Below are 24,623 nucleotides of genomic sequence, written 5' to 3'. Positions count from 1 at the left end.
CTCCACTCTCCTGGTTTGAGCGACTGACGAGTTGCTCGTTAATCCCTTGCACCTCCCTTACAACACACATCCATCCATCCATTTTCTTCCACTTAATCCTGTGCAGGGTTGCAGGTGGCGCTGAAGCCTATCCCACCCTTACAATAAAGTACAATAAACACCATAATTCAACTAAATATATAAACACATAAACCAGAGTGTCATAGTATAGTATATGGTGAAAAAATGTATAATATATTGTTAAAACTGGTTATAAGATAGCCTTTAGTGAAAAGATATAATGTCATTAGATTAAGCTTAAAAGGTTTGCTAGCATGTGCCCTGCTACTGGTCAGGGGATTAAACACTGAGATCCACCTGAAAAAGATGAAAGCAGGCACTAATGTCTTCATGACACACAGCAGCACATATCAATAAACAAAGGCAGAGGCGACAGGTCCAGAGTTTTTATTATTTGGTACCCATGAATAAATAGCAGGTGCTTGAGTGTTTTCGAGTGCCAGTAGTTATCTTGCTGGTTGAGAAACTAAAAGCACAAAATGCCCTGAATATATTACATGCATAGTAATGTGCCCATATCATAATAAAGTGTGCTTTCTGAATAATGAAATGTCGCCAATATACATCTACAATGTTCTCTGTACATATCGTCACTGTGTTGTGCAGAGTGTAACATTTGGTACATTGACTTGAGTGAAGCATCTTTCTCTACCTTATAATCAAGAGGTTATTGGTTTATGATACTGATTGTATTTGTACAGTGCATTGCAGTGACTCTAATAGAAAACAACAGACGAAACACTCATTCAGCAGCGTAGTCTGTCACTGTAGCAGTCTCTGGCCTCATGGGGGCGCTGCGAGAATAATATCTCCTCGGTTTGAGCACTTTCCATCTGTAGAAGAAGGTAGAAGGACACAGTGGAGCGTCGAGGCCTTGAATGTCGGTGTGCAGCGCCAGCCATGGGTCACGTACCGCTTCCAGGAGTGGAGCCCCCACCAGGGCTCCTCCTTGTCTGTGCGTCGTGTTTTGGGAGGAAAACCACCTTATGCTTTAATAACATGCACCGTTTTCCCCCAAATCATTCAGATGCATAATGATTATTAGATGGCGAGTCGTTGTTCAAACGTAAATGATTCATAGATTCATTGTTGTGCGAGAACAAAAGAGGAAATATTCATGCATTTACAAAGCAACTGAACATAAATGATCCCACATTCTGCAGCAGACCAAACCTCCACGACTGAACAGCCGGCTCTGACGGCATCATGTCCTACAGCGTGACGTACACAGCTGAACACAGTGCATTAACGCTTCTGCTGCTGGTCCTGTGGCCCAACCACCACTAGATGGACCTGTGGCGCTGTGAACTTAAAATGTGTCTCAGATCATTGTGATTCACACGACCATATGTTGTGTATTACGGACTCTGGTTCACTGCAGCATACTCATCAATTAAGCTCATTACAAAAATTCCCAACATAGACATTTGGTGGAAACATGCAACGGAGCAGTGAGGATGCTACATTAAGCCCTTATGCCAGATTTGGAATGTTATGAAGTATGAAACATATCTTCACAAACTTATTTTGTAGCAATTACAACACAACTTTGCATTCTTGACTACGGCCAAAACGGAGTTCACTATTTTACCAACATGTCATGTGCTTTATAAGAAACAGGTATAATAGAACCAAAGCTATAAAAGAGTTAAAATAAGAAAGAAAAGTGATTTAACACTTTATTTATTGCTGCCTTGTGACCTAAAACAAGTTAGTGTGGTGCAGCTGTGCCTCTCTGGCCTCAGCAGGCGTGTTACTGGCCCCAGCTCTTTTACGAACGTTAGATCCTTGTAACTTGTTTTGATATCATTATTTTATTTTCCAGGGATATTGTTGCTTCTAAAATCGAGTAAACATTTATATAAAACAAAAGGAAACAAAACATAGAAATCCACCGGCTAATTGGATAAAGAAACAGACATTTTGCCAACTAATGGAAAGACGGCAGCTTTCATCTCAATGTGCTTCTACTAATGCTGCATGCCATGTGATGTGTTGGCCGAGCTTCACCTTTCCCTCAGCGGTTCGGTTCGGTTCGGTTCTGTTCGGGGCGCTCGGCCCGGCCAGCCTAATGCTGCACTACCAACATGGCACTAGTCCTGGGAGCAGCGTCCGAGGGCCTCCACAGCGGCCCTGTCCGGCCCGGAGCCACTGTCTGCGCCGTCCGACAGCGCGTGGCCGTGCCCCTCCAGCACACACGGTGTCAGGATGACTGCATCAGGCCCGTCAGCCGCTTCCCCGTCAACGACTTACCCTGGAAGATCAGTGAAGATTAAAACACATGACCGGAATGAGATGCTGGAAGTGCATCACAATCCATACCAGCAAGTCAGTGAGGTGCAGTCAGGGGAGGAAAATACCATGTGATTACAGTACGATGACACAAAAAAGAATCCAATGTGTGTCCACTGATCTGTGTTATAAATGTATGTTCTGCGGAATTTAGGTAAAAAAAATCTGCGTCTATTATGGGGCAAAACCCGAGGAGCAGCAGTGACAAATCAACGCATCACAAATGGGCTGAAATGTGGTGCATTCAGTTTCTGTTTCAAGGCTTGTTTGCAGAATACAAAAGACAGGGTTAGAGATGATTTAATGATTAAAGATAAAAGATTTGTTAAACACCATGACTTTGGACAAGCTGCCTAATGCGTTTATCAATGCGTCTGCCTCATCCTAAAGGGGGCGGAGGTGAGCTTCTGCCGACTGGATGAGACTATGCAAAAGAATAATAAAGTAAATTTAGACCTTGAATGAATTATTCTCTTGTTTTTCTTGTTATTCTTATGAGGCCATGTATAAAATGTGATTAAAGAATTTAAATTTTTTAAGCAAACTTCACTTTTCTCTTTTTATCTGTTGTCTCTCGCTGCTGTAAAACAAACTTTCTTTCTAGACCAATTATGTTCCTGTGGCCGAGAGAGGAAAGCTGATGAGTCATGAGACGTGGTCAGTAGTTAAAATGCATTCTGCCAGCTGAATGGTGCAAAGGATGCTCCAGTAACCTCAGTGCCTCACCAGCCGCCCACCACCGCACATCACTGGCAGAGCTGTAACGCTAAGCTGTGACATGTACACAGGTCTAAAAAGCCAAGAATGTAATATGGTTTAAGGTGCAAAAGCCACTGATAGTGAGGCAGCCAGTGTGGTTTGTGACATGAACAGCCCCAGCTCCAGGTGACTTACCACACTGCGCGTGAACTTCTCCAAGGAGGTGCGGCGGCCCTGCTCAGTGTCTGCTGGCTGCTGCTTTGGGAGGGGGGGAAGCAGGGTGAGTGTTGGGGGGTCGGGGTCGGGGGTGATGTTAGTGAGGAACAGACGGGCCAAGCGGTGCAAAAATGGGGGCCGAGGATAATGCGGGAGGAGGGGTGGGTTGTGGGGGGTGGGGTTGCGTATTTGTTTTCAGGAAATGAAGTGGGAGCATTGACAAGCCAGCAGAAGGGCAGAAAGGCTAGCATGAACAGAGGCAGTTGTGATTTGCTTGAAAAGCTCCATATTACACAAAATACCTCAGAATTAGTAATAATTCACTTTGTGACTGGATATCTACTATATAGTTGATGTGAGCCTGTGTAAGTAATCAATTAAAAAATGGGAAATGACACAAAGCGCTTGTGACGGCAGGTCAGCGTGTGCAGCTCACCTTCTTCCTGGCTAACAGGAGGTCCTGGTAGATGTTGGAGCGCAGGAAGCGTGCATAGCTGTCACTTTTCATCAACTGGAAAATGTGCTCCTGCAAAGAGAAGAGCAGCGGATGAGCGCGTTGGCCGAGAGAAGGGAGAGAGAGAGAGAGAGAGAGAGAGAGAGAGCGTGCTGGGCTGTGAGAAAGAGAGAGAGAGAGAGAGAGAGCGAGCGAGAGAGAGAGAGAGAGAGCGTGCTGGGCTGTGAGAAAGAGAGAGAGAGTAAGAGAGAGAGAGAGAGAGAGAGCTGGGCTGTGAGAAAGAGAGAGAGAGGGCGAGCAAGGGAGAGAGAGAAAAAGAGAGAGAGAGAGGGCGAGCGAGAGAGAGAGAGAGAGAGAGAACGTGCTGGGCTGGGAGAAAGAGAGAGAGCCAGAGAGAGAGAGAGAGGGCGAGCGAGAGAGAGAGGGCGAGCGAGAGAGAGAGAGAGAGAGAGGGCGAGCAAGGGAGAGAGAGAAAAAGAGAGAGAGAGAGGGCGAGCGAGAGAGAGAGAGAGAGAGAGAGAGAGAGAGAGAGAACGTGCTGGGCTGGGAGAAAGAGAGAGAGCCAGAGAGAGAGAGAGAGGGCGAGCGAGAGAGAGAGGGCGAGCGAGAGAGAGAGAGAGAGAGAGAGAGAGAGAGAGAGAGAGGGCGAGCAAGAGAGAGAGCGAGAGAGAGCGTGCTGGGCTGTGAGAAAGAGAGAGAGAGAGAGAGAGAGAGCGAGAGAGAGCTGGGCTGTGAGAAAGAGAGAGAGAGAGAGAGAGAACGTGCTGGGCTGGGAGAAAGAGAGAGAGAGGGCGAGCGAGAGGGCGGATTATGGCGAGCAGCATCTCTCGCACACATGCAGACGCAGCGTCCTGTGAGACACAGCTGACTAATGTCCTGCCAGTGGGAGGCGTCGCACGTCACACATCAGCGCCCACTCTAAAAGCAGACGCGTGAACTGGCTAAACGAGCCATTCACGCAGCTGGCACCACCGCGCTCCATCATCACTGCCGGCCTCTCACCCCCCCCGTGTGACATGAGCGGGCGTGTGCACCTGCGCGTCCTCGTAGCTGTAGCGCCCCGGGTCCTTCAGGTTGGCGCTGGTGCGCTCGTAGCTGTGCGAGTCCAGGTTGATGGAGCTCGGGGCGCCCTCGGCGAGGAACTCCTGCCAGATCTCCTGCGCCCTGGAGGCCACGTCCTGCAGCGGGCGCCTCTTCAGGTCCTGGACGGCCAACCAGAACCTGCGACGCCGGCCCGTCCGGTCAGTGGCACACACAAACACAGCGCAGCGCGACGCTCTTAACCTGCCTCACCGTAGGTTCTCTGAGCTGAACTCGGACTCCAGGAACTTCAGGAACTGGTCTCGTCCTGCTGGGTCCTTCAGCGCCTCCTCCAGAGAGAAGCTCCATTTCTTCACACGCTGCTGACTGGGGTCGCGGCTGAGAAGCAGAGGACGGCAGAGTGGGTGGAGTCAGGCCACTGACAGACACATGACAGATTGTGTGAGGCCTCACCTGGCCTCCAGGTCCCAGAAGGCGGTGTCGTCGCTGAGCCAGGGGTTGGACGGCTCCGGGGCCGACACGAAGGGGTCGTACTCCATGAACTGCTCCGTGTAGCTCATCAGGCTGTCGGCCACCTTGGAAACCTTCATGCAGTGTCTGTCCAGCTGGATGTTCAGGAACGTGATCTGACGAAGGGAGAGTGACGAGGTGAATCAGCTGGACAGCGTCGCCGCGGCGACGGATGGCGGAAGGCGACGAGACGCTACCTCCTTCTGCACGTCCTCCCTGGTGGGCTTCCTGCTCGGCTGCGAGCTGATGTGGATGGGACTGGGCTGGCTCTGGCCGTCGTCCGGGACGCCGTACACCGACTGAGGGAGTGACGGGACACGCGATATCACCACGGAATGCTAATGTTTTAGCGTGGTGACTTTTGCACAGGCATCTCTGCCATCAGACTAACGAGGCAGGTGTGGTGGTGCAGGGGAATGTGGACCTCAGCTCAGCGCTCTAGTTCCCAGTTATTGCTCGGTGTGGGACGATGGGTCGGATTCAAACCCCGCTTCCAGGTTGGAAGCGGCGCTGCCTCCGTCGTCTGCTCACCTTTTTCACCCTGTGTGGGTTCTTCTCCCTGCGGCACTTGCGGATGTCCATCTCTGTGGTGTTGACGCAGCCCGGCTGTGGGAGGCAGCAGACAGCGTGTTTGGGGTCAGATCCCAGTTCTCTGCCCGTCCTCCACACAATGTGACTGACAAGAGACTGCTTCAAACTAACTGGCACCAAATCTGATCTACGACAAAAGGAGGCTTTGCATCTAAGAGCGTGAAGCTGATCTGCTCGTTCCTCGTTTTAGACGTCTTCCTGTGACCTGCACTCTCTCACCACGGGGCGGTGGACGTCCCAGAACGCCCTCTCCTGACTGTCCAGGATCTTCCTCTCGGCCTTGTCCTTCTTCCTGTCGATTCTGTGAACACAGCGGGGGATAAATCAGCACCAGCGGGTCGGGTCGGCTCAGCTCTTACATAACTGACATTTACTGAGGTTTGTTGCCGGACGAGCGTTTCCTACAGACAAAAGACGAGGCTCCAGTCCTGACGGAGCGACAGAGGTCTAGTGCTGTGTCTACACACAACAGCCACCAGGTGGAAGCCTTACAGAGCAGGAACTCACAGCACAGCCTCCTGTTCCTCGGTTCCTGGACCGTTTACATGCACGGATACGTCAGCTCTGATTCCTCCCAGCATTCGTCCAGCCTCACATCACCCAGCGCCTCGGGTTCACACTGACACCACAAGGTGACATGCTGTTATTCCCATGTTTGCACTCACTTGACTTGAGCCTCCGCCTGCATGAAGATGAACTCCCACTTCCTGGCGAAGGCCCTCTGCAGCCGGGCGAGGTTCTCCTGCAGGAAGCGGCCCTGAGGTTAGTTCAGTCACGCAACCGGCTCGGATGAACGCACTAAAAACAAAACAGCCCGCGACGTGTTACACAGACTGGATCGACCGACGGGCACGCGACAGCGAAAGCGCTGAAAGTGACCTGAATACGGGAGAAACGAAGTGAACTGGACAATAGTTGCAGAGTGATTTTAAATATTCATGTGCAGTAGATTGACACAGTGCAACAGCGAGAGATGAGCGCTGCAGTGATGCCTCTCCTGAGGCTGTATTGATTCACTCATGGAATCTAGCGCTAAAGATATTTTCGTGTAGAGTTTTGGGGCTGATTACAAAAGCAATGGCTTTTCTGAATTCATATAAGTCAGTGATCTAATAATCTAATAATGGCCTTTTGCCGGGAATGGATTGCATTATTTTTAGGCTTTATTGTTTCGATCAGGAACCACTGGAGGTGGTGTCTCCTGGTAAACGACGGCGCTTCCAGGCGCTAAGCTAACTCAACGACCGCGTACTCACAGCCTCATAGTCCGCCAGCTCCAGCCGGGCTTTGTTCTGCATGGTGCGCTTACACAGGTAAATGGCTGAAGGAAGGAAAAGGCAACAGTCAGTCAGAGGAAGTACAAAAGGAATATGTCCAGTGGACGGTGCTGATGGTTCTGGTCTCCGTGGGAACCCACACTAACGAACGCCCCAGCAGAGCGGCAGCGTGTGCTGGATTAAACCGCATCCACAGCCGTGCATGTGGTGGTTTTGGTGAAGGTTGATCTAATCTGATCTCCTGGGATCCTCTGGCCCAGATGCATGACAGGGAACGGCCCCGTGGATCAATAACCAGAACAGATCCACGGTCCCCTGTGCTTCAGACAGGGATGGAGAGGAGGAACAAGACCCAGGAAAACGGACAGACAGTGTGTGACTCACCATAGTCTGTGTTTTCAGGCTCCCAGCAGTTCGAAGGCCAGAAATACGGAGACTGATAAACAGAGAAACAGGCAAGACAGAAAGAGATTCTGTTGATTTACTCCAAAAAAATAAAAATAATAAAATCAGTAAAATGTTATTTTCTTACTATATGAGTGCAACTCAACAATAATTTGCTCCAAGAGGAAACCTGGAACCTCACCACCCACTCTGCCTCTGCATTCATCTCCACTCACGCGCTAAAGAAAACTCTCTTTTTACGGATAATGATGCTTTATGTCCCTGCGCTGCACCTACTGCACCGCCAGCTCTGTCCTGTCTCCATATTTAACCGTCTGTCTCAGCTGATATTACACATTTAGACTTCGTTCCCGTGTGCATTAATAATGGATCACTCACATCTATCATGCATTCTTAATAACGGGGCAGAATTAGAACGTGGTGCTAACCGCATTTTTCATTCCCACCATTACTCATAACAGTAATTACCCTAAGAGGAAAAGGCTGAAGCTGATGAATGTGCTTGTTTGAGTGTAACAGAACGTGCTGAATGCGGGATCACGTTCACTGTGACTGTCAGGGGCGACACACACTTAAATCTGGGTCTTCTACCAGAACCCGGTGTATTTTTAGAGCAGCCAAACAAACCTGTGCCGTGAACGCCGGCCCACACTTTCCCAATGATCCGTGATCTTTTTTGGAGCTCCTGGTGACGCGAGCCTGTTGCATCACAACAACATCAGACGGGCTATTTTTAGCTCCTGCTGAATGAGCAACTGTGACACACGCGCCCCTCCCTGCGCAGGCACAATAATGGCTTTTAATCTTGAGCAATTCAGGTGAAGACAAACGCATTCGGAGGCAGATTATGCGGCGCGGAGGCTGTGAAAAGTGCAGAGCTAGCGCGCAGCCAGCTCAGCACTTCCCATAGGGAGAGTGTCTGCAGCAGCCGGCTGGCTGCTTTCAGATGCTAATGGCCCAGTCACATTAATGAGTCATCACGGAGCCTGTAGACATTGGAGGACCTGTCAAAGTTCATGCTTGATCAGATGGAGCGGAGACATAAACAGCTCTCTGACAAGTAGCACAGCTGGCTCGGGGGCCCTGTTTCTGCAGCCCACGTCCTGCTCCAACGCAGCGTGCTCAACAGGGAGATACAGTAGCGACCTTGGTGGGATGAGTAATAGGCTTAGTGAGGATTGCTCTCATTAGCATCATGCAATAAACATATCCCTATGATAAAGCGCCATCATCTCATTACTCTGTATTTAAAGGCCTCCAAACACGTCAAGGACGCGGTCATGGAGCTTCCTGTACCTGAAAGCGATAAAGGGTCCCATCATCTTTAAGCATCAGGACGTGGTCAGAGATGGGGAAGATGTAGCCGTGGGCGGCGATCAGGCTCCCGAGGTGAATGGCTTCAGCTGCAGACACAAGAGACGGCACATGAATACAAAGGAGCAGGAGCGGTTTGAACTGGCCACGGTGCCGTCAGCAATCGTACCTGGATCCTCAATGAAGAGGTTTTTCACCAGCCACTGGACGATTTCTGCCCCTGGGATTCACAGAAGGACAGTGGATCAAAGTGATGCGACAGCTCCACAACAGATTCTACCAATACATGAACAGAGCTTCAAATGTCATTTCCCTGCTACTGGACAGCACCAGGCTGCTGAGGGAAACCAGGTCCGGGGGACCCATGTGAAGGAGTGACTAAGACCCGGCTTCTAGGAGAGAGGGAGTAACCCACTCATTCAGCGCCGGTGACTCATTTCATCCACAAACACACAAACACGAAGCAGCACAGTGCATCATCAGTGGCCGAGGTCTCATCCGCAAAGACATCATCTGCCTCCAACCACAGCAGCAGCAATTCAAATGAGCCCGAAAGGTCATATTTGCTTTAATGACTCTCACCAGCCCAGTTGCAGGGTGAAACAAGGAAAGCGTACACACACACACACACACACACTGACCTGATACGACACTGGGGATCTTGGACAGGAAGCTTTTGACCGTCCGGACGGCTATGCCTCCTGCTTTCTCGTCTTGTATTCGTGTCACAATGTCTTCAATCTGTAGAAAGACCAGAGGAAGGGTGTCTTTAAGGTTTGCTTGTGTGTTTTTAATTTCATGTACACTTTGCAGCCTGAATATTCTGCATATTGACCTGAGGTGACGTCAATATAAATCCTGAATGGCCAGAATGTGTAATTAAAGTTCCTTTCTCACTACTAAGGTGAAAAAAGCAACCAAACAAACTAAAACTACTCCTCGGGGCCCAAACACAAGGTAGAAATCTCCCACCATCCTTATTACAAACACACCGGCCGCTCAATTAGACTCTCAAGCTGGGCCACACTGACAAAACAAGAAGGGCAGGGACCCAAACGCAGCAACTCATGACACGAAATATCATCATTTCATAGACCTAACGATGAATCATCGTCGATGATACAAACAAGGAGCAGAGACTGAAATCTCTGCTCGGCAGGAAAATGGCTCAAACACAGTCTAGATAGAAAAATCATGGCCAGGGTCAGGACCCACAGACAGGAACATCACCAACAGGTGGAAGTGACTGACATAAATACAAAAAACAGGAAATGAATAACACACCAACGAAGAAGAACTAAACTGAAAAAAAAAACAGAGGCACCCCCTTCAGGCCGGAGGCTGAACGGTAACAGACCCACAACATGGGTTGGTAGTTATGTCCAGATGAAGAAGGCTGTTTCACACATACAGAGGTAAAAAATCCTCCAACGCAGCATAAAACACATCACCAACGCAGTCGCAGAGCAGAATGTCAGTGAGCCACAGCACATGCTGCAAACCAGGGAACCATAGGACACACACACACTCAAACACAAGAAATATATGTCAAATAACTTATGCCTCTTCAGTTCCCTGAATGCACCGTTTAGGAGGGCGAATCGATTTGCATCCAAAATGTCCAGATTATGCAGACGAGGCGGCAGCATCAGCATCCAGACATATGCTGCACAGTAGCTGCTGAGGTCGCTGCGCTGGCTGTTACAGGGTTTATGGCTCCCTGAGCGTCCATCTAGGAAGTAAGCACAGCCAGATACACATGCACACACACACACACACACACACACACACGCACACACATACACGCGCACGCACACACACACACACACACACACACACACACACACACGCACACACACACACACACGCACACACACACACACACACACACACGCACACACACACACACACACACACACACACACACACACACACACACACACACACACACACACTGACAGCTGATAGGATGAAGTTGAGGATTCATCCCATGGACGTTAGACGCCCTTTGAAGTCAAAGGTGTTTTTGCTGTTTGGACCTGTTCTCTCTCAGTTCTCTCTCGTTCCTTTGTACACACACTCAGTATCATGTCTCTAGAAGCGTAAACAAGCGTCTTGTACGCTCAGGTTTGTAGAATTACTGCCTCCACTGCCTCCACTGACTCCAGAGCGAGGTGCTCGCGCCCTCTGTGTAGGTATTTCTGGCGTGCGCTCACCTGCGTGTCAGCATAAACACGTTCATGAGCACAATCAAGGGCACAGGATATTAGCGCTGAAGCAGCCTGGTACCAGGCTTTGGAATCAGTTGCACCGTCCATCAGTAAAGTCTGTTCAAATGCTCCTGACACGACAACATGGGGAAGATGAAGCCTTTCTGTCCTGGTGCAATAATGGGGCCTCATTATCTGCCCATAAGATGACAGAAGACAGAAAGTGCTTTGCACGGCTGCAGATAGTGCTGCTCATATCTGGTGGATGTACACACTAATGGTGTTTGCAGCCTGGTGTGGAGGGTTTTTAAGAGCTCCGCGTCGCTGCTCGCCCGTGATAACAGCACTTTGCTCCTCGCCACCTCCTCTGTCAATGATTATCTGCACCACATGCGTGTTCCTCCGCCGCATGTTTACGGCACACGTGTGCTCAGTAGGACCATAACACGCGCTCTGATATGACGGGTTCCAGGAGAGGCCTGCGTCCGAAGCAAGAGGTCCCTGTAACAGAGGGATGGATTTGAATAAACGCATCCCAACAGGAGCAGCAGGAGGCAGCGATGGAAACAGTCACTACAGCTATTAATTAAAACCTCGTGCCCTTTATACCAAAAGTGTCCTGACGCGAAGCTATAAAAAGCCGTCCCAGTCCTCAGTAATGAGACCACTGCTGCTAAAAGATGGATCAGGTAGTAAAAGTGCCATGAATGATTCAGCAGTCATTAGCGGCAGCGGCACATGTGTCACTGCTAAAGGACCATTAGATGAAAGCGACACATGTCCAGGTGACGAGCGAAGAAGCGTCCGCGGCCCCATGAGCAGGACGCAATAATGATCCCATGCTCAGAGTCCAGGAACTTGAGCTTCTCATAGTCATTGTTCTTGTTCTGAGTCGACGACGGCTCATTAACGCCCAGAGGCCGGCTGTTTGTCCTCTCAAACATGATAGAAACCCTTCCAGAATAATGAAGAAATAAGCTGTAGCTGAGTTTATATAGAAAACCTGCTAGAGACAAACAGTTCTGTTTTTGCCCAGTGCATTAATACTAATACTAAAGTGAGGGGACCTCCTTCCTCTCATGTGTTCACTGACGGCTGCCGGGTGTCACAGCTCTGAACAGCGTTGGCTGCATTGACCTCTGCCCCACTGACTGACAGCAGCCCAGTGGCCTTGACAACGCTCTCAGCATCAGCCTCAGCCTCAGCATCAGCCTCAGCATCAGCCTCAGCCTCAGCATCAGCCTCAGCATCAGCCTCAGCATCAGCATCAGCATCAGCATCAGCATCACCGTCCTCCCCTGCGCTCACGCTTCTCGTGGGCAGGTGGGTTCCATGGATGGAATCGCTGCCGGGTCCAGGCTGCACGGAGCAGAACTCCCTCTGTTTCCACTGCGTTGTGCTCGCAGGGGGCGCCGCTGCAGCTCCACTCAGCCGTTTAATGCATTTTCTGCCTTTTTTGATGAGGTTGTGAAGTTACTTTCACAAAGAGCACAACCTGCCACACGCGACTGGTCCCGACCGCCGCTTTGACCTTTGCGTGACGCTGGGAGCACAATTAGCAGAGCTGCAGCTGGTGTGTGGAGCCCTGGGGACGAGGTGCGAACAACCACACAAACGCACCGCGGCCCCTGCTCCGCCCGCTCCGCCCGCTCCACCCGCTCCACCCGCTCCACCCGCTCGGTGCCGACTGTGGGAGCGGCACAGGTGGACCTCACCTGTCCATGGAGACGTGTGGAGGGACCGTATTCGCACCTGTCCACGCGCTGAGTGCAGCCGTCACGAAGCGAGTGAGCACCAGCCAAATAAACACATTAGCTGTGGCGCTTCTCATCATCAAACACCAGATCACCTGCCATGTCTCATCCTGCTTCTCAGTCCTCGCGGTTCTGAACCAGGCGAGCTTCCAAATCGCTGTCTCCACAGGAAAAGCCCACAGGGAAAAGCGCCATTCCGCGATGAACAACTGTTTTCCCATCATTTCCTGCAGCAGAATAAAAATGCTTTTTGCACCCAGTGAAGCCAGCGTTCTTTCTGCCAATAGCTGCCACGCGTGGTGCCTGCAATCATTAGGGGCAAACGTACTGTAAGTCTGTGGGTTGAACGCTTGGACACAACGCTGCTGAAGGGTGAGTGTGTTTGGAATTGCTCTGCTGAATTAACCAGCAGACTTCTTTAGCCTAAGTGGTCACAAAGGTCCCAGAGGTACAGAGCTGCACACAGATTCCCATTAGCCTCTGCTTGATTACGTGTGAATGCTCCTCATGGGAAACATCCTGAGCTCAGGACTGGGCCGGGACCAGTCGGAGCCACGTGTTGGGACTGGGAGTGTTGATGAGGAGACTTCTCACTTGTTGGGGCCAGTTGGATCCCTGACAGCGGCGGACGTGGGTGCAACGCTGAGGCTTATGGAGATGGAGCGGGCGACTGCCTCTGTATAACCTTGCATTCACAGTCGCCATGGCAACACAGCACCAAGAGCAGCTAAGCAATTAAAAGTGTGTGAGTTTCAGGCCCAGCACGGGCAGCGTGCCACGCCGACTCCATTACAATTACAAATCTAGCCCTTTGGACGAGAGGTCCGATCCAGTTGTTGGTGCGTTATTAGACAACAAGCTTCTTTAATCTAAAGGAAACGATTGAATCCTGTTGCCGGGCTCCGCTCCTCCCACCAACGGCAGTGACTCATCAGGTCACCTTCTGTGGATGACACTCAAGGAGGCCTGAAAAAGATCATCTCCCTCTCGTGGACGTCTGTTGTTGGATACTCCAACGGTTGCTAAGGGCCTGAGTGCAGGGAAAACAGTGGCCGCTGCTGCTGTGAATAGATAGGCCACTCTAAAACAAAGTGCCGTGTCCAGATACAGAGGCCACTTCTCAACCAGACGCCGTCTGAAATGAAGGGCACCAGCTCCGCTCTGCGTAACAACATGTCAGGAATGAGCTGCACGGCCACACACACCAAAGGTCACCGTGTGCAGAGGACGGCGGACCTGCAGCTCAGGCCGGTGCAGATGTAGCAGCAGCAGTCTGCATCCGGGCACAGTTACATCACAGCATAGCAAACGTTGGCTGCGCTGCTGGAAACTGCACTGAGGCAAGAGTTAAGCTGCTAGAAAGTGAAGATGGAAATGCAGAATGAGCCAGTGACAGGTGAGAGGCAGTGAGGAGCGGATGCTCCGGTATGTGGGGCGCTAACCACGAAATCAGATCTGCTGGTGTTTTGAGGTGGTTAAACCTCACGAGCATCTGTCTGTGGCAGCGCCCCCCGATGGTCCAGTCCTGCCAGGACCATTCCTCCACGCCTCCTGGTAACTGGGTTATCGAGCCCGGGTTTTCCTCAGCCCTCACCGGACCCACAAGCCTGTGCTGGAAGGCAACCACAGGCCGGGGGGAGGGGGGGGGGGGGGGGGCACAGACGATGGATCGCACCTTCATCAGCAAAGTCATTTTTTGATTTAAACTATTTTTTATCCATCATTTTTTACATCACCTGCTCCGGGTCCTCGCGTGTTCACTCTCATGTGATCAGTGAATAAAGAGGTTGTTGACCTTTAAAGCTTGGTGGATTTCTTGCCATGGTTACGGGTGAACCAAAGCAATGTTTCTCATTAAGCTGCGTCCTCCCCCGACTCCGGCCGCTGCTGCTGCCGCTGCTGCCTGACGTCGCTGTTACCTGTGCTGGCACTTCCCATGAGTGTGAGAATGCTGACAGGCCTTTAGGAACGTTACTGTGACAACAGAGGGACTTAGTGAGAAGCAGCGTTATGAAAGCGAGAGGAGGCGTGTGGTGGAGTCCAGCAGATGAACGTGCCCCTCAGCATAACGCAGCACCAGTAACGTCCACCAGCGCCAGTGACGTCCACCTGCACCAGTGACGTCCACCAGCACCAGTGACGTCCACCTGCACCAGTGACATCCACCAGCACCAGTGACATCCACCAGCACCAGAGACGTCCAGTAGCACCAGTGACGTCCACCAGCACCAGTGACATCCACCAGCACCAGTGACATCCACCAGCACCAGAGACGTCCAGTAGCACCAGTGACGTCCAGTAGCACCAGTGACGTCCAGTAGCACCAGTGACGTCCACCTGCACCAGTGACGTCCACCAGCACCAGTGACATCCACCAGCACCAGTGACATCCACCAGCACCAGAGACGTCCACCAGCACCAGTGACGTCCACCTGCACCAGTGACGTCCACCAGCACCAGTGACGTCCACCTGCACCAGTGACATCCACCAGCACCAGAGACGTCCAGTAGCACCAGTGACGTCCAGTAGCACCAGTGACGTCCACCTGCACCAGTGACGTCCACCAGCACCAGTGACATCCACCAGCACCAGTGACATCCACCAGCACCAGAGACGTCCACCAGCACCAGTGACGTCCACCAGCACCAGTGACGTCCACCTGCACCAGTGACATCCACCAGCACCAGAGACGTCCAGTAGCACCAGTGACGTCCAGTAGCACCAGTGACGTCCACCTGCACCAGTGACGTCCACCAGCACCAGTGACATCCACCAGCACTAGAGACGTCCAGTAGCACCAGTGACGTCCACCAGCACCAGTGACGTCCACCTGCACCAGTGATGTCCACCAGCACCAGTGACGTCCACCAGCACCAGTGACGTCCACCAGCACCAGTGACATCCACCAGCACCAGTGATGTCCAGTAGCACCAGTGACGTCCAGTGCTGCTGGACGTCACTGGCGCTGGTGACGTCCAGCAGCACCAGTAACGTCCACCAGCGCCAGTGACGTCCACCAGCACCAGTGACGTCCACCAGCACCAGTGACGTCCACCAGCACCAGTGACGTCCACCAGCACCAGAGACGTCCAGTAGCACCAGTGACGTCCAGTAGCACCAGTGACGTCCACCTGCACCAGTGACGTCCACCAGCACCAGTGACATCCACCAGCACCAGAGACGTCCAGTAGCACCAGTGACGTCCACCAGCACCAGTGACGTCCACCAGCACCAGTGACGTCCACCAGCACCAGAGACGTCCAGTAGCACCAGTGACGTCCAGTAGCACCAGTGACGTCCACCTGCACCAGTGACGTCCACCAGCACCAGTGACGTCCACCTGCACCAGTGACGTCCACCAGCACCAGTGACGTCCACCAGCACCAGTAACATCCACCAGCACCAGAGACGTCCAGTAGCACCAGTGACATCCACCAGCACCAGTGATGTCCAGTAGCACCAGTGACGTCCAGTGCTGCTGGACGTCACTGGCGCTGGTGACGTCCAGCAGCACCAGTGACGTCCACCAGCACCAGTGACGTCCACCAGCACCAGTGACGTCCACCTGCACCAGTGACATCCACCAGCACCAGTGATGTCCAGTAGCACCAGTGACGTCCAGTGCTGCTGGACGTCACTGGCGCTGGTGACGTCCAGCAGCACCAGTGACGTCCACCAGCACCAGCAATGTTTTCTCAGAGCATTATTTCAAATCCTGAATGATTGAATATGAAAACAACTCTGTTCTCAGGCAAGAGGGGAGGGGGGGTCCAGGGTGTGCAATAAAGCCTGGTTACTTCCAATCTGCACTTCTAGTAATGACATTCCAGCAGCGGGGCGGACGCGTGGATGGAGGGGGGGGCTTCATGTGGGAGCGCCTCGGGCGCTGCTCACCTGTGAGAGGCTCCGCTGAGCCGCGTCCTGGGGGAACCGGGCCTCCTCATAGGAACCGAGCCTCCTGATAGGAACCTGCACAGGAGGTGTCAGCGGCACCGGCCTCACACGCCGCTCGTCCAATCACCAGCCCCTAATTGACTTTTAATGAACGCGAGCGGGGCCTGAGGTGGTCGAGGGGCTGTACATTCAATACATGAGATGTGGATCTGATCCGCACTCACTGTGCAGTGGCCAAACTTTATTCTTTCACCTCAGGGGAGACAGACCTGAGCATCTATCATGTCCACTGCATCACGGCATCACACTGCGCTGAATTATTGAGCAGGCTCCTAGAAAAGGACCAGCCACGCGTTCTGATCTCATGCTCTCAACATGTTTTAGGGTGAAGTGTCCTTTTCTGCCTGCGACAGCTGCTTGGATTTCAGGTTCGGCACTAAGTCACAGCTGCTTCAGGATTTTGCAGTTATTTACTCCACAGCAGCAGCTGCTTGAAGCGCATTTGACGACAGCGCAGGACGTTCCTGGTAAATGACGTGAATAATAACACACAGAATCTGGAAAAATGCTCCCTCATCGCAGCGTTTTCCGTTTGTTGATGGAGAAAGCAGCTGATGAGCTTCTAAGACTGAAGCAAAAAGCCGCGCGCTGTTTTCACACAATGCCTTAACATCTGCTGAAGCTCCTCCTTCCTTATTCCACCACATCCATAATTAATGGGCCCTGATGTGCAAAAAGTTGCGGCGCAGCGGGGACAGACTACGAACGTCTGGAGGAACTAAAGCATGTGGGTTGCGTCTAGCTTTGCTTTGTTCGTTGATGGAAATCAATGCATGAATTTTTGGATCATCAATTTATTTGCAGATTTTTCATTTGCTGCGGATGTCTTCACTGTGTGCTCAATAGAAGGAGTGTTTACTTTTTAATCAGTGAAGTGAAGTAATTGCTTCTGAACAATAGGTCAGATCACAGATCTGCCTTTCAGTACATTTGCTATGGACTCAAACACACGCCTCCCTCTTGGAGCCAATCGCGTTAGCTTCTCATGTTAGCGACCACCAGGCCTCATGAATCGTGATGAATATTACAACCTTCTAAGTCACACCACTCCCTTCCTGTGTCATTTCCACTAATAGAGGTCAATTTTGTTTAGAAGCATTAATCAGATCAGACTCAGTACTGGGTGGTGGTTCTGAGCCAATTTCCAACGTGTGCATCTTTAAGTACAAGGGACCAGGTTCTGCATTTGACTGATTCCATGTCTACTAACAGGACAAATGCACAACAAATATTCCTTCTGGCTGCAGAGACATTCTGAAAACGACATTAACTGAGATGGATCCAGAGATCTGAGCTGAACCAAGCTGGGATATCGGGTTGGGCCACAGCTCCGTTGTCTGGGAGGCTCCTCAGTCAAAGTGATTAGTGTCGGCCACAGGTGCTTCATCCCAGCTTCACCTAGACACAATCAATGGGAGTCACAGCTCCAGCAGCTCACTCCATCGTTAGCGGTGCCTCAGCAGCGACTCCCCGCTTGTGTCTCACTGAGTCAGACCTTCTATTTAGAGGAAACTCATTTCTATCCATCACCCCATCAGACGCACGTCAACCTGCGAAATGGGACCATTAGCCTCCACTGGCTCCTTCTGCTTGAGAACCTGTACAGTACTTTCTGAGGTGAGACGGGGCCGATGAAGCTAAATGAAGCGTTCAAAGACCTGCACACATCATTAGCTCTATCCAGCGTATTGAGGACACACTCTGTGCACAGATTAAACATGCAGCACCGCATCAAAACTGTCAGCAGAGTCAAAATAGCGATGTTCTGTGATGAGCAGTGGACACAGGACGACGACACAGAGCATTTCTACAGAAGAGCAGAAGCATGAAGACGGAGGTTACAGAGGGCGGAGAGAGGCACATTCCAGTGGGAGACAACGTAAAACCGTACGTGAGATCATTCATTTAATACATCATATGATTCAATGGCAGTGTTTTCAGCCATGAACCAAACGCAGCCAGTTCACAAAGTGAGTCCATCTCTGCAGCTTAATGGTGATCACTGGATCAAACCAGGGAAAGCAAAGCCCTTTAGGCCAGAAGGCTCGTTCTAAGGATCTCATTGGAACACGGAGCCTTTCTAACCGAGGATCTCGCTCTCTGTCCAACCACTCACAGGCCGACGGCCGGTTTGAGCCACGGCATGCGACGCTGCGCTCGCCAGGGTTCACGGCTGCAGCCTCATAACAAACAATGGAGGGGGATGAGTTCGCTCCATTTTTCATATATCTGGGTGGTGATTTTGGCTGGCAGGCGCTTTGTGCTCTCACAAGAAGCGTGACATAGGTATGTAATTATGCTCCTGTGAAAGTATTTGTTGCGACAAATGTCACAAAACGTTGTGGGGCTGAAATGGCTCGTTCGTGTTCTACTGCAGCAGCAACAGCCGAATTTACTACTGATGCATGAAGAGTTTCTACTTTATCTACCAACATTTGGGTTCTCGCTGATGGGATCACACACGTCAGCCTGAAGCCGGTGAATGGGAGCCTCGTGTTCTTCCAGTCAGCTGTTTGCTCCCGTGCTCTGCTCTGTAGCAGTGGAGTCGACGCCTCGGTGCTGATGCTGAGGTTACTCAGAGTCCAGTAGGAGGCGTTTCAGGCCGGCGTCGTCGCTGCTGGGATTCTGAGCAGCCTGCGATACAGTCGGAGGCTCGGGGCTCAGGCCGGGACTGCAGAAGCGGTCCCCTGATCCAGCTCCATAGTAACAGCCCCGTCCGTGCACGTGCAGCTTGAACTCCAATAAGCCGGAGACGTGCGCTCTGTGAAGCACATTGTCTGCGGCGTCAGACGGGGAGAGAGGCGCAGCGCAGGAAGGACTCTCCTCGCTGGAGAAAAGCCTTTTATTTCAGCCACAGCGGCTCTGGAGAACGCGGGGCTGCGTCTGCTGTGAATCAGCATCCAGTTCTGACACGTTTGCTGCTCCTGGGGGAGGAGACGGAGCTGGTTGCATGGGTCTATGGCGTTGACCCCAGCGAGCCCCACAGCCCCGAGCGAGCAGCACCCCCTCCCACACCCATGTGAGCCCATACCAGCGCCTCAGATAACGGCTGCACTGGTGTGAGGCAGCCACACGATAAGCTGCAGGGGAAAGATGTCCAGAGCAGAACAGCCGTCCAATCAGGCCTCAGGAGGAGAGCTTCCTAAAGAAGAGGACACGTTCCCTCCACGGCCCCAGAGGCAGCGCAGACAGAGGAGTGACTCGTCCCCGTGGCCTCTCAGATCCAACAAGCTGTCAGTCTGCAGCGCGAGGCAACACACCACGTGGGACACGTTTACTGTAACTTCATCCTCTGCCTCCACTCGAACCCCGGTCCGTGCGTGCCCAGTGGGCCGAGGCGGCCATTCACACGCATTCACATCAATCTGTGTCGTTTCAGACCTAAACTCAGCTGCTGACGCCTGATTTGAGATTGTCGTCTGTTCCCTCTGGGGAGGTCTGATTAGAGCTGGACTTCAAACATTTAAAAGGGGACACAGACACACAACATACTGTACACAGGAAGCAGATTTAGAAGCACATATATCTGAGGAAAAAACAAATGCTGCTGGTTATAAATAAATGAAAGGCAGGATACAATGTCTTCCAGATATTATTCAGAAGACAGAATGTTTGATATGAGCCTCAATTATTAAGAAGCTGAGAAGTGTGTGTGTGTGTGTGTGTGTGTGTGTGTGTGTTCCTATTATTTAGGTTTATCAGTCTGTGTGTGTGTTTGTGTGTGTGTGTGTGTGTGTGTGTGTGTGTGTGTGTGTGTGTGTGTGTGTGTGTGTGTGTTTAGGTTTGTGTGTGTGTGTGTGTGTGTGTGTGTGTGTGTGTGTGTTCCTATTATTTAGGTTTATCAGTGTGTGTGTGTGTTCCTATTATTTAGGTTTATCAGTCTGTGTGTGTGTGTGTGTTCCTATTGTTTAGGTTTATCAGTGCGTGCGTGCGTGCGTGTGTGTGTGTGTGTGTTCCTATTGTTTAGGTTTATCAGTGCGTGCGTGTGTGCGTGTGTGCGTGCGTGCGTGCGTGCGTGTGCGTGTTCCTATATATTACACATAAACTCGCTGCCTGCCTGCTTTCTGGCACCGTCACAGTCTCGGGTTCTTGCTGCCTTTTATATCTTCTACCCACGTTCTCAGCATCACGGAGCTCGTGTGTGATTCCGCGTGCGCTTCCTGCTCCTTCTAGGCCACGGTTTCACGCAGGTTCTGGAGGCAATAAGACGTCTTGCAGTTATTGGATTGTTTGGCTTCATTTCCTCCTTTTGTGGGAGCAGAGACTCAGGGCAGAAATAGTGATGCAGCACCTCGATAGAGACAATCTCTTCCCCTTCTGGCTGCTCAGCTTCACTAATGGCTAAATGCATCACATCCACCTTTGTCTCTCTGCCTACACGGTCGCCCTATTCCTTTGCATAGCAGAGGACCTTTTTCTCTCTCAGCCTTTGCTCTTCGCTGAAAGACGCTCTTGTCTTGCTGCTGACAGGAGCTCAGACCTTTGGGATGGAGCTGCCAGCGCTTTCCCAGGCGGCAGAGCATATTGGAGGCCATCTGGCTCTCTGCGAACCGGACCCACGGCTCCGAGCCGCCCACCACTGACCCCGGAGGCCAAGGGAACTCTGCCCTCAAACACACAGCACCTCTCACGGCCAGCAGCCTTCAGGTCACATGCAGGAACCTGTAATTAAAGGCCACACTGGACGACAACATTCGTTCTAACCTTCAGTGCATCAGCTCCTTCGTCAAAGCTCCAAATGAAAAATGACCCTGTTCCTCTGTCTGTTGTCACTGCATATGACTAAGTCATGAAATGATGAAAATCACCTCAGGCAACATCCAGACGAGCAGAAAGTAGCCTGTTAAAAGTGTTGCCTCCAGGCATGTGTAGCGTTACATAATGGATCTATGAAGATATCACGCTTCCTTTGCAGCACAGTTCAAACCATGCAGCATCGTTAGCATTAGTGCAGCACTGCAGCACTTCCTCATGCTACTGTACCAGATGCTGAAGTGTGACTCTCACACAGTCCCACACGATCCCAGCTTCCAGCTGCGCGAGAGCGTCTGAATATAAAGGAAGCTCTGGCAGCTTTCCAGAGGAGCCGCTCTATAAATACAGCAGCAAACCCTAAACTCTGCGGTGACACATGGTTGGCAACGCGGCCGAAAAAGTAAATTTACCAACGGATGCAGCAGCTGTCAGCAAATAACACACCTCCTGCCCCGTAATCTGTTTATGTGCGAGCAGGAGGAACGGGACATGGATCGGGATCAGTCAACAGCGGCTCACTTTGTGCCGTAACCAAGACAGCAGGCTTAGTTAAAGTCTGATCAACACGAGCTTTATGTGTGAGTGGGCGAGAATTAAAACAATGCCCGGTTCTGCCCCGGAGAATAAGCCCCACATCCCCGTAATTAGAGCCCAATGCTGCAGCTACTGCCCGCGGTGAACGGGACCAGGTTTTACCCCGGACACGAGAGCCCCTCGCTGCACAGACCCTCAGTCACGGGGCCGAGAGCTCGTTAGACGCGCGGGCAGGTGATGGATGCAGAGTGGGGTTCTGATGGGGAGATGAAGCCCAGCTTATGTCACGGCGGCCGCAGGACAGGCTGCTGACAGGGGAAGCGGCGCGTGGACTGCCTGTCAGCAGCCTGTCCGCGGGTCGGCGCCTGCCAGCGGACATGCAGTCGGCCTTGCCTTTCTGTAGACAATCATATTTGGCGAGTCCTCCTCCGGATCAGCGGCGCCCGCGCCCCCTTGGTCCCTGGACCCCTCTGCCATTCTTACTCTGTCCTGTCAAAGAAACAGATGCACTCTGTGAACACAGCAGCCAAGCTTCACTGGGAGAAAGCAGAACATAACAGGAGGATCTGATAAACATCAGCCAGCGATTCTGGTCCCTCGGAGGCCACGTTTCTGCAGCCTCTGTTCAGCTGCCAAGCGTGCGCTGCTGTCTCAGGACAGATAAGAGCGCAGGTAGGAATATTAAGCACATCCAAGCATGAATATACAAAAAGTCCCGACCAAACTGCCTGCGAGGAGTCACACCTGTGTTATCTGGTCCGGTCCGGTGCAGCTGCTCTGGTTCGGGATGAATGACAGGGGCCGGACAGCAGGAACACGGCTGGGTCTCGCGTGAGCGCTTCAGGAACAGGCTCATTAATCTTCACTGACGCAATAACTGGAGCGACTACCTGCTCCCACATCACGATCCCTCCTCGTCCGAGCGGCGGCTCAGGGATTCATTTACTGATCGCTGTCTCCGCTCCACTCTCTGTCTCTGAGGGCAATTTAATTCTGCTTAAGTAAGGATTTCCATACGCGGTCCCCACAGCCCCGTTCACCCGTTGCCGTTTCAGGCTCCTGTGTAATAAATGGGCTGAAGCATTTGTTGGGTGAGAGCTTGGATCACACACTTTAACACAATTGTTGATACTCATGGACTAAATTGCAAAAAGGATCAAATAAAAACCATGTGGCTCGTTTCTGGCACAGACGCACAGTATGAAATCAGCTGAATTAGTAACACTGCATCTCTCAAGGTCCAGCTGCTGGCACCAGATTGGAAGCTGCAAAATTATGTAATTAAAGCCGCACAATTCTAAAGTTGGAGCCGCTGTTCCGCATGCCACCGGGCCACACTTTAATCTATTACACCTCGGAGCTTAGCGACACGCATGAGTGAATAAGTAATCATCTGCTCCCCACACGGTTTGCCACCGCCACCGGGAGCGAGCGGCGCCGTCTGCCTCCTGTCCGTACAGAACCCAGCCTGGATGGATCTGCTCAGAGACAGGACCAGTCGGCCCCTGGGTCCCTGCTGCACGAGGCTTTATTCCATACGAACCTGTTTGAGCTGCTCAAACATGTCACAGTCCCCACAGGCCCGTCCACGGCGGGTTCTGGTGAGAGGATGAACGGTTCTGGAGGAGCCCACACATCCACATGCCTTCATGTAAACTCATGCACATGCAGCACCTCGGGTCCAGACGCACAGCAAACACAGCCCCACACACTCATCAGCACGCACACAGCAGTCCGGTCCAGGTAACGGCCCAAACTGGGTCCGAACACAGCAACAAGCCGCGTTCCACACAAACCCAGAGGCGTTATCTCCGGAGCCCCGTCCACGCCCGAGCAGGCGAGCAGCGAACGAACGCAGCGCAGCACAACATCTGTGACACCTGATAGTCGTTACTGAAGCGTTCATTACCTTAGGAACAAAATAAAGCCCGGTCCACTCCACTCCCCCGACTGGCTCCCCCTTAGCAACAAGCAGTAGGCAGGTTCATGGTGTAATTGGCAGAGGGAGAGAGAAGGGGATGAAGACAGGGGGATAAAAGCAGTGAAGCAGCGGGAGAGAGGGAGAGAGCGAGCGAGCGAGCGAGCGAGCGAGAGAGAGAAGCCGGCGGGTCACTGCAGTATTCCTCTAGTCCTCCTGCTCCTCGTCTTCAGTCTTCACCAGCACTGCCTTGCCCCGGCAGTCCAGTGTCTCCTCACATGTGCGCACCTCCTTCATCCCCCTCTCCCTCTGTGTGCATGTGGTCGAGAGTGAGCGAGCGCAAAGGAGTGAACGTGTGTGAGAGAGAGAGAGAGCGAGAGGGAGGGAGATGCTATACAATAGAGAGGGATGGATCAAGTAAAAAGAAGGAGGAGGGGGTGGTGGGTGGAGGAATTAGAGAGAAAAACAGAGGGAGGGGAAAGATGGACAGAGCGGGTGTGAACGGGTGAGAGACAAACCGAGACAGAGCGAGAGAGAGAGAGAGGGAGGGCGAGAGAGCTGTGGCAGCAGAGAAGAAGAAAGGAGGACAGAGGGATGCAAACTGCAGCAGCGCCTACTGATGCTGAAAACCAGAAACA

At 51.9% G+C, this 24,623-nt stretch overlaps 1 protein-coding gene across 4 annotated transcripts; it reads right to left on the bottom strand.

Annotated features, from left to right (window-relative positions):
• Positions 1–431: 431 nt before the first annotated feature.
• LOC114848100 (regulator of G-protein signaling 6-like) lies at positions 432–24,501 on the bottom strand. 4 transcript variants are annotated; one of them, XM_029138293.2, is made up of 17 exons: positions 23,977–24,501; positions 22,461–22,556; positions 9,501–9,600; positions 9,029–9,079; positions 8,842–8,948; positions 7,525–7,576; positions 7,120–7,184; positions 6,529–6,605; positions 6,083–6,164; positions 5,804–5,878; positions 5,470–5,571; positions 5,216–5,388; positions 5,015–5,140; positions 4,756–4,942; positions 3,704–3,793; positions 3,247–3,309; positions 432–2,314 (listed from the first exon to the last, which is right to left on the bottom strand). In XM_029138293.2, exons 2-17 carry the CDS (start codon positions 22,542–22,544, stop codon positions 2,264–2,266), a joined length of 1,485 nt encoding a protein of 494 aa, XP_028994126.1. In that variant the 5' UTR covers positions 22,545–22,556; positions 23,977–24,501; the 3' UTR covers positions 432–2,263. The 4 variants fall into 4 exon arrangements, with proteins under 4 accessions (XP_028994126.1, XP_028994128.1, XP_028994127.1 ...); XM_029138295.2 differs by having other exon boundaries at positions 3,247–3,306; XM_029138294.3 differs by lacking the exon at positions 23,977–24,501 and adding an exon at positions 22,812–23,936.
• Positions 24,502–24,623: the final 122 nt, after the last annotated feature.

This window comes from Betta splendens, chromosome 22 (genome assembly GCF_900634795.4).
Source record: "Betta splendens chromosome 22, fBetSpl5.4, whole genome shotgun sequence".
NCBI lineage: Eukaryota > Metazoa > Chordata > Actinopteri > Anabantiformes > Osphronemidae > Betta > Betta splendens.
The sequence above is the reverse complement of the archived record's forward strand: the minus strand, read 5'-3'. Positions and strand labels throughout refer to the sequence as shown.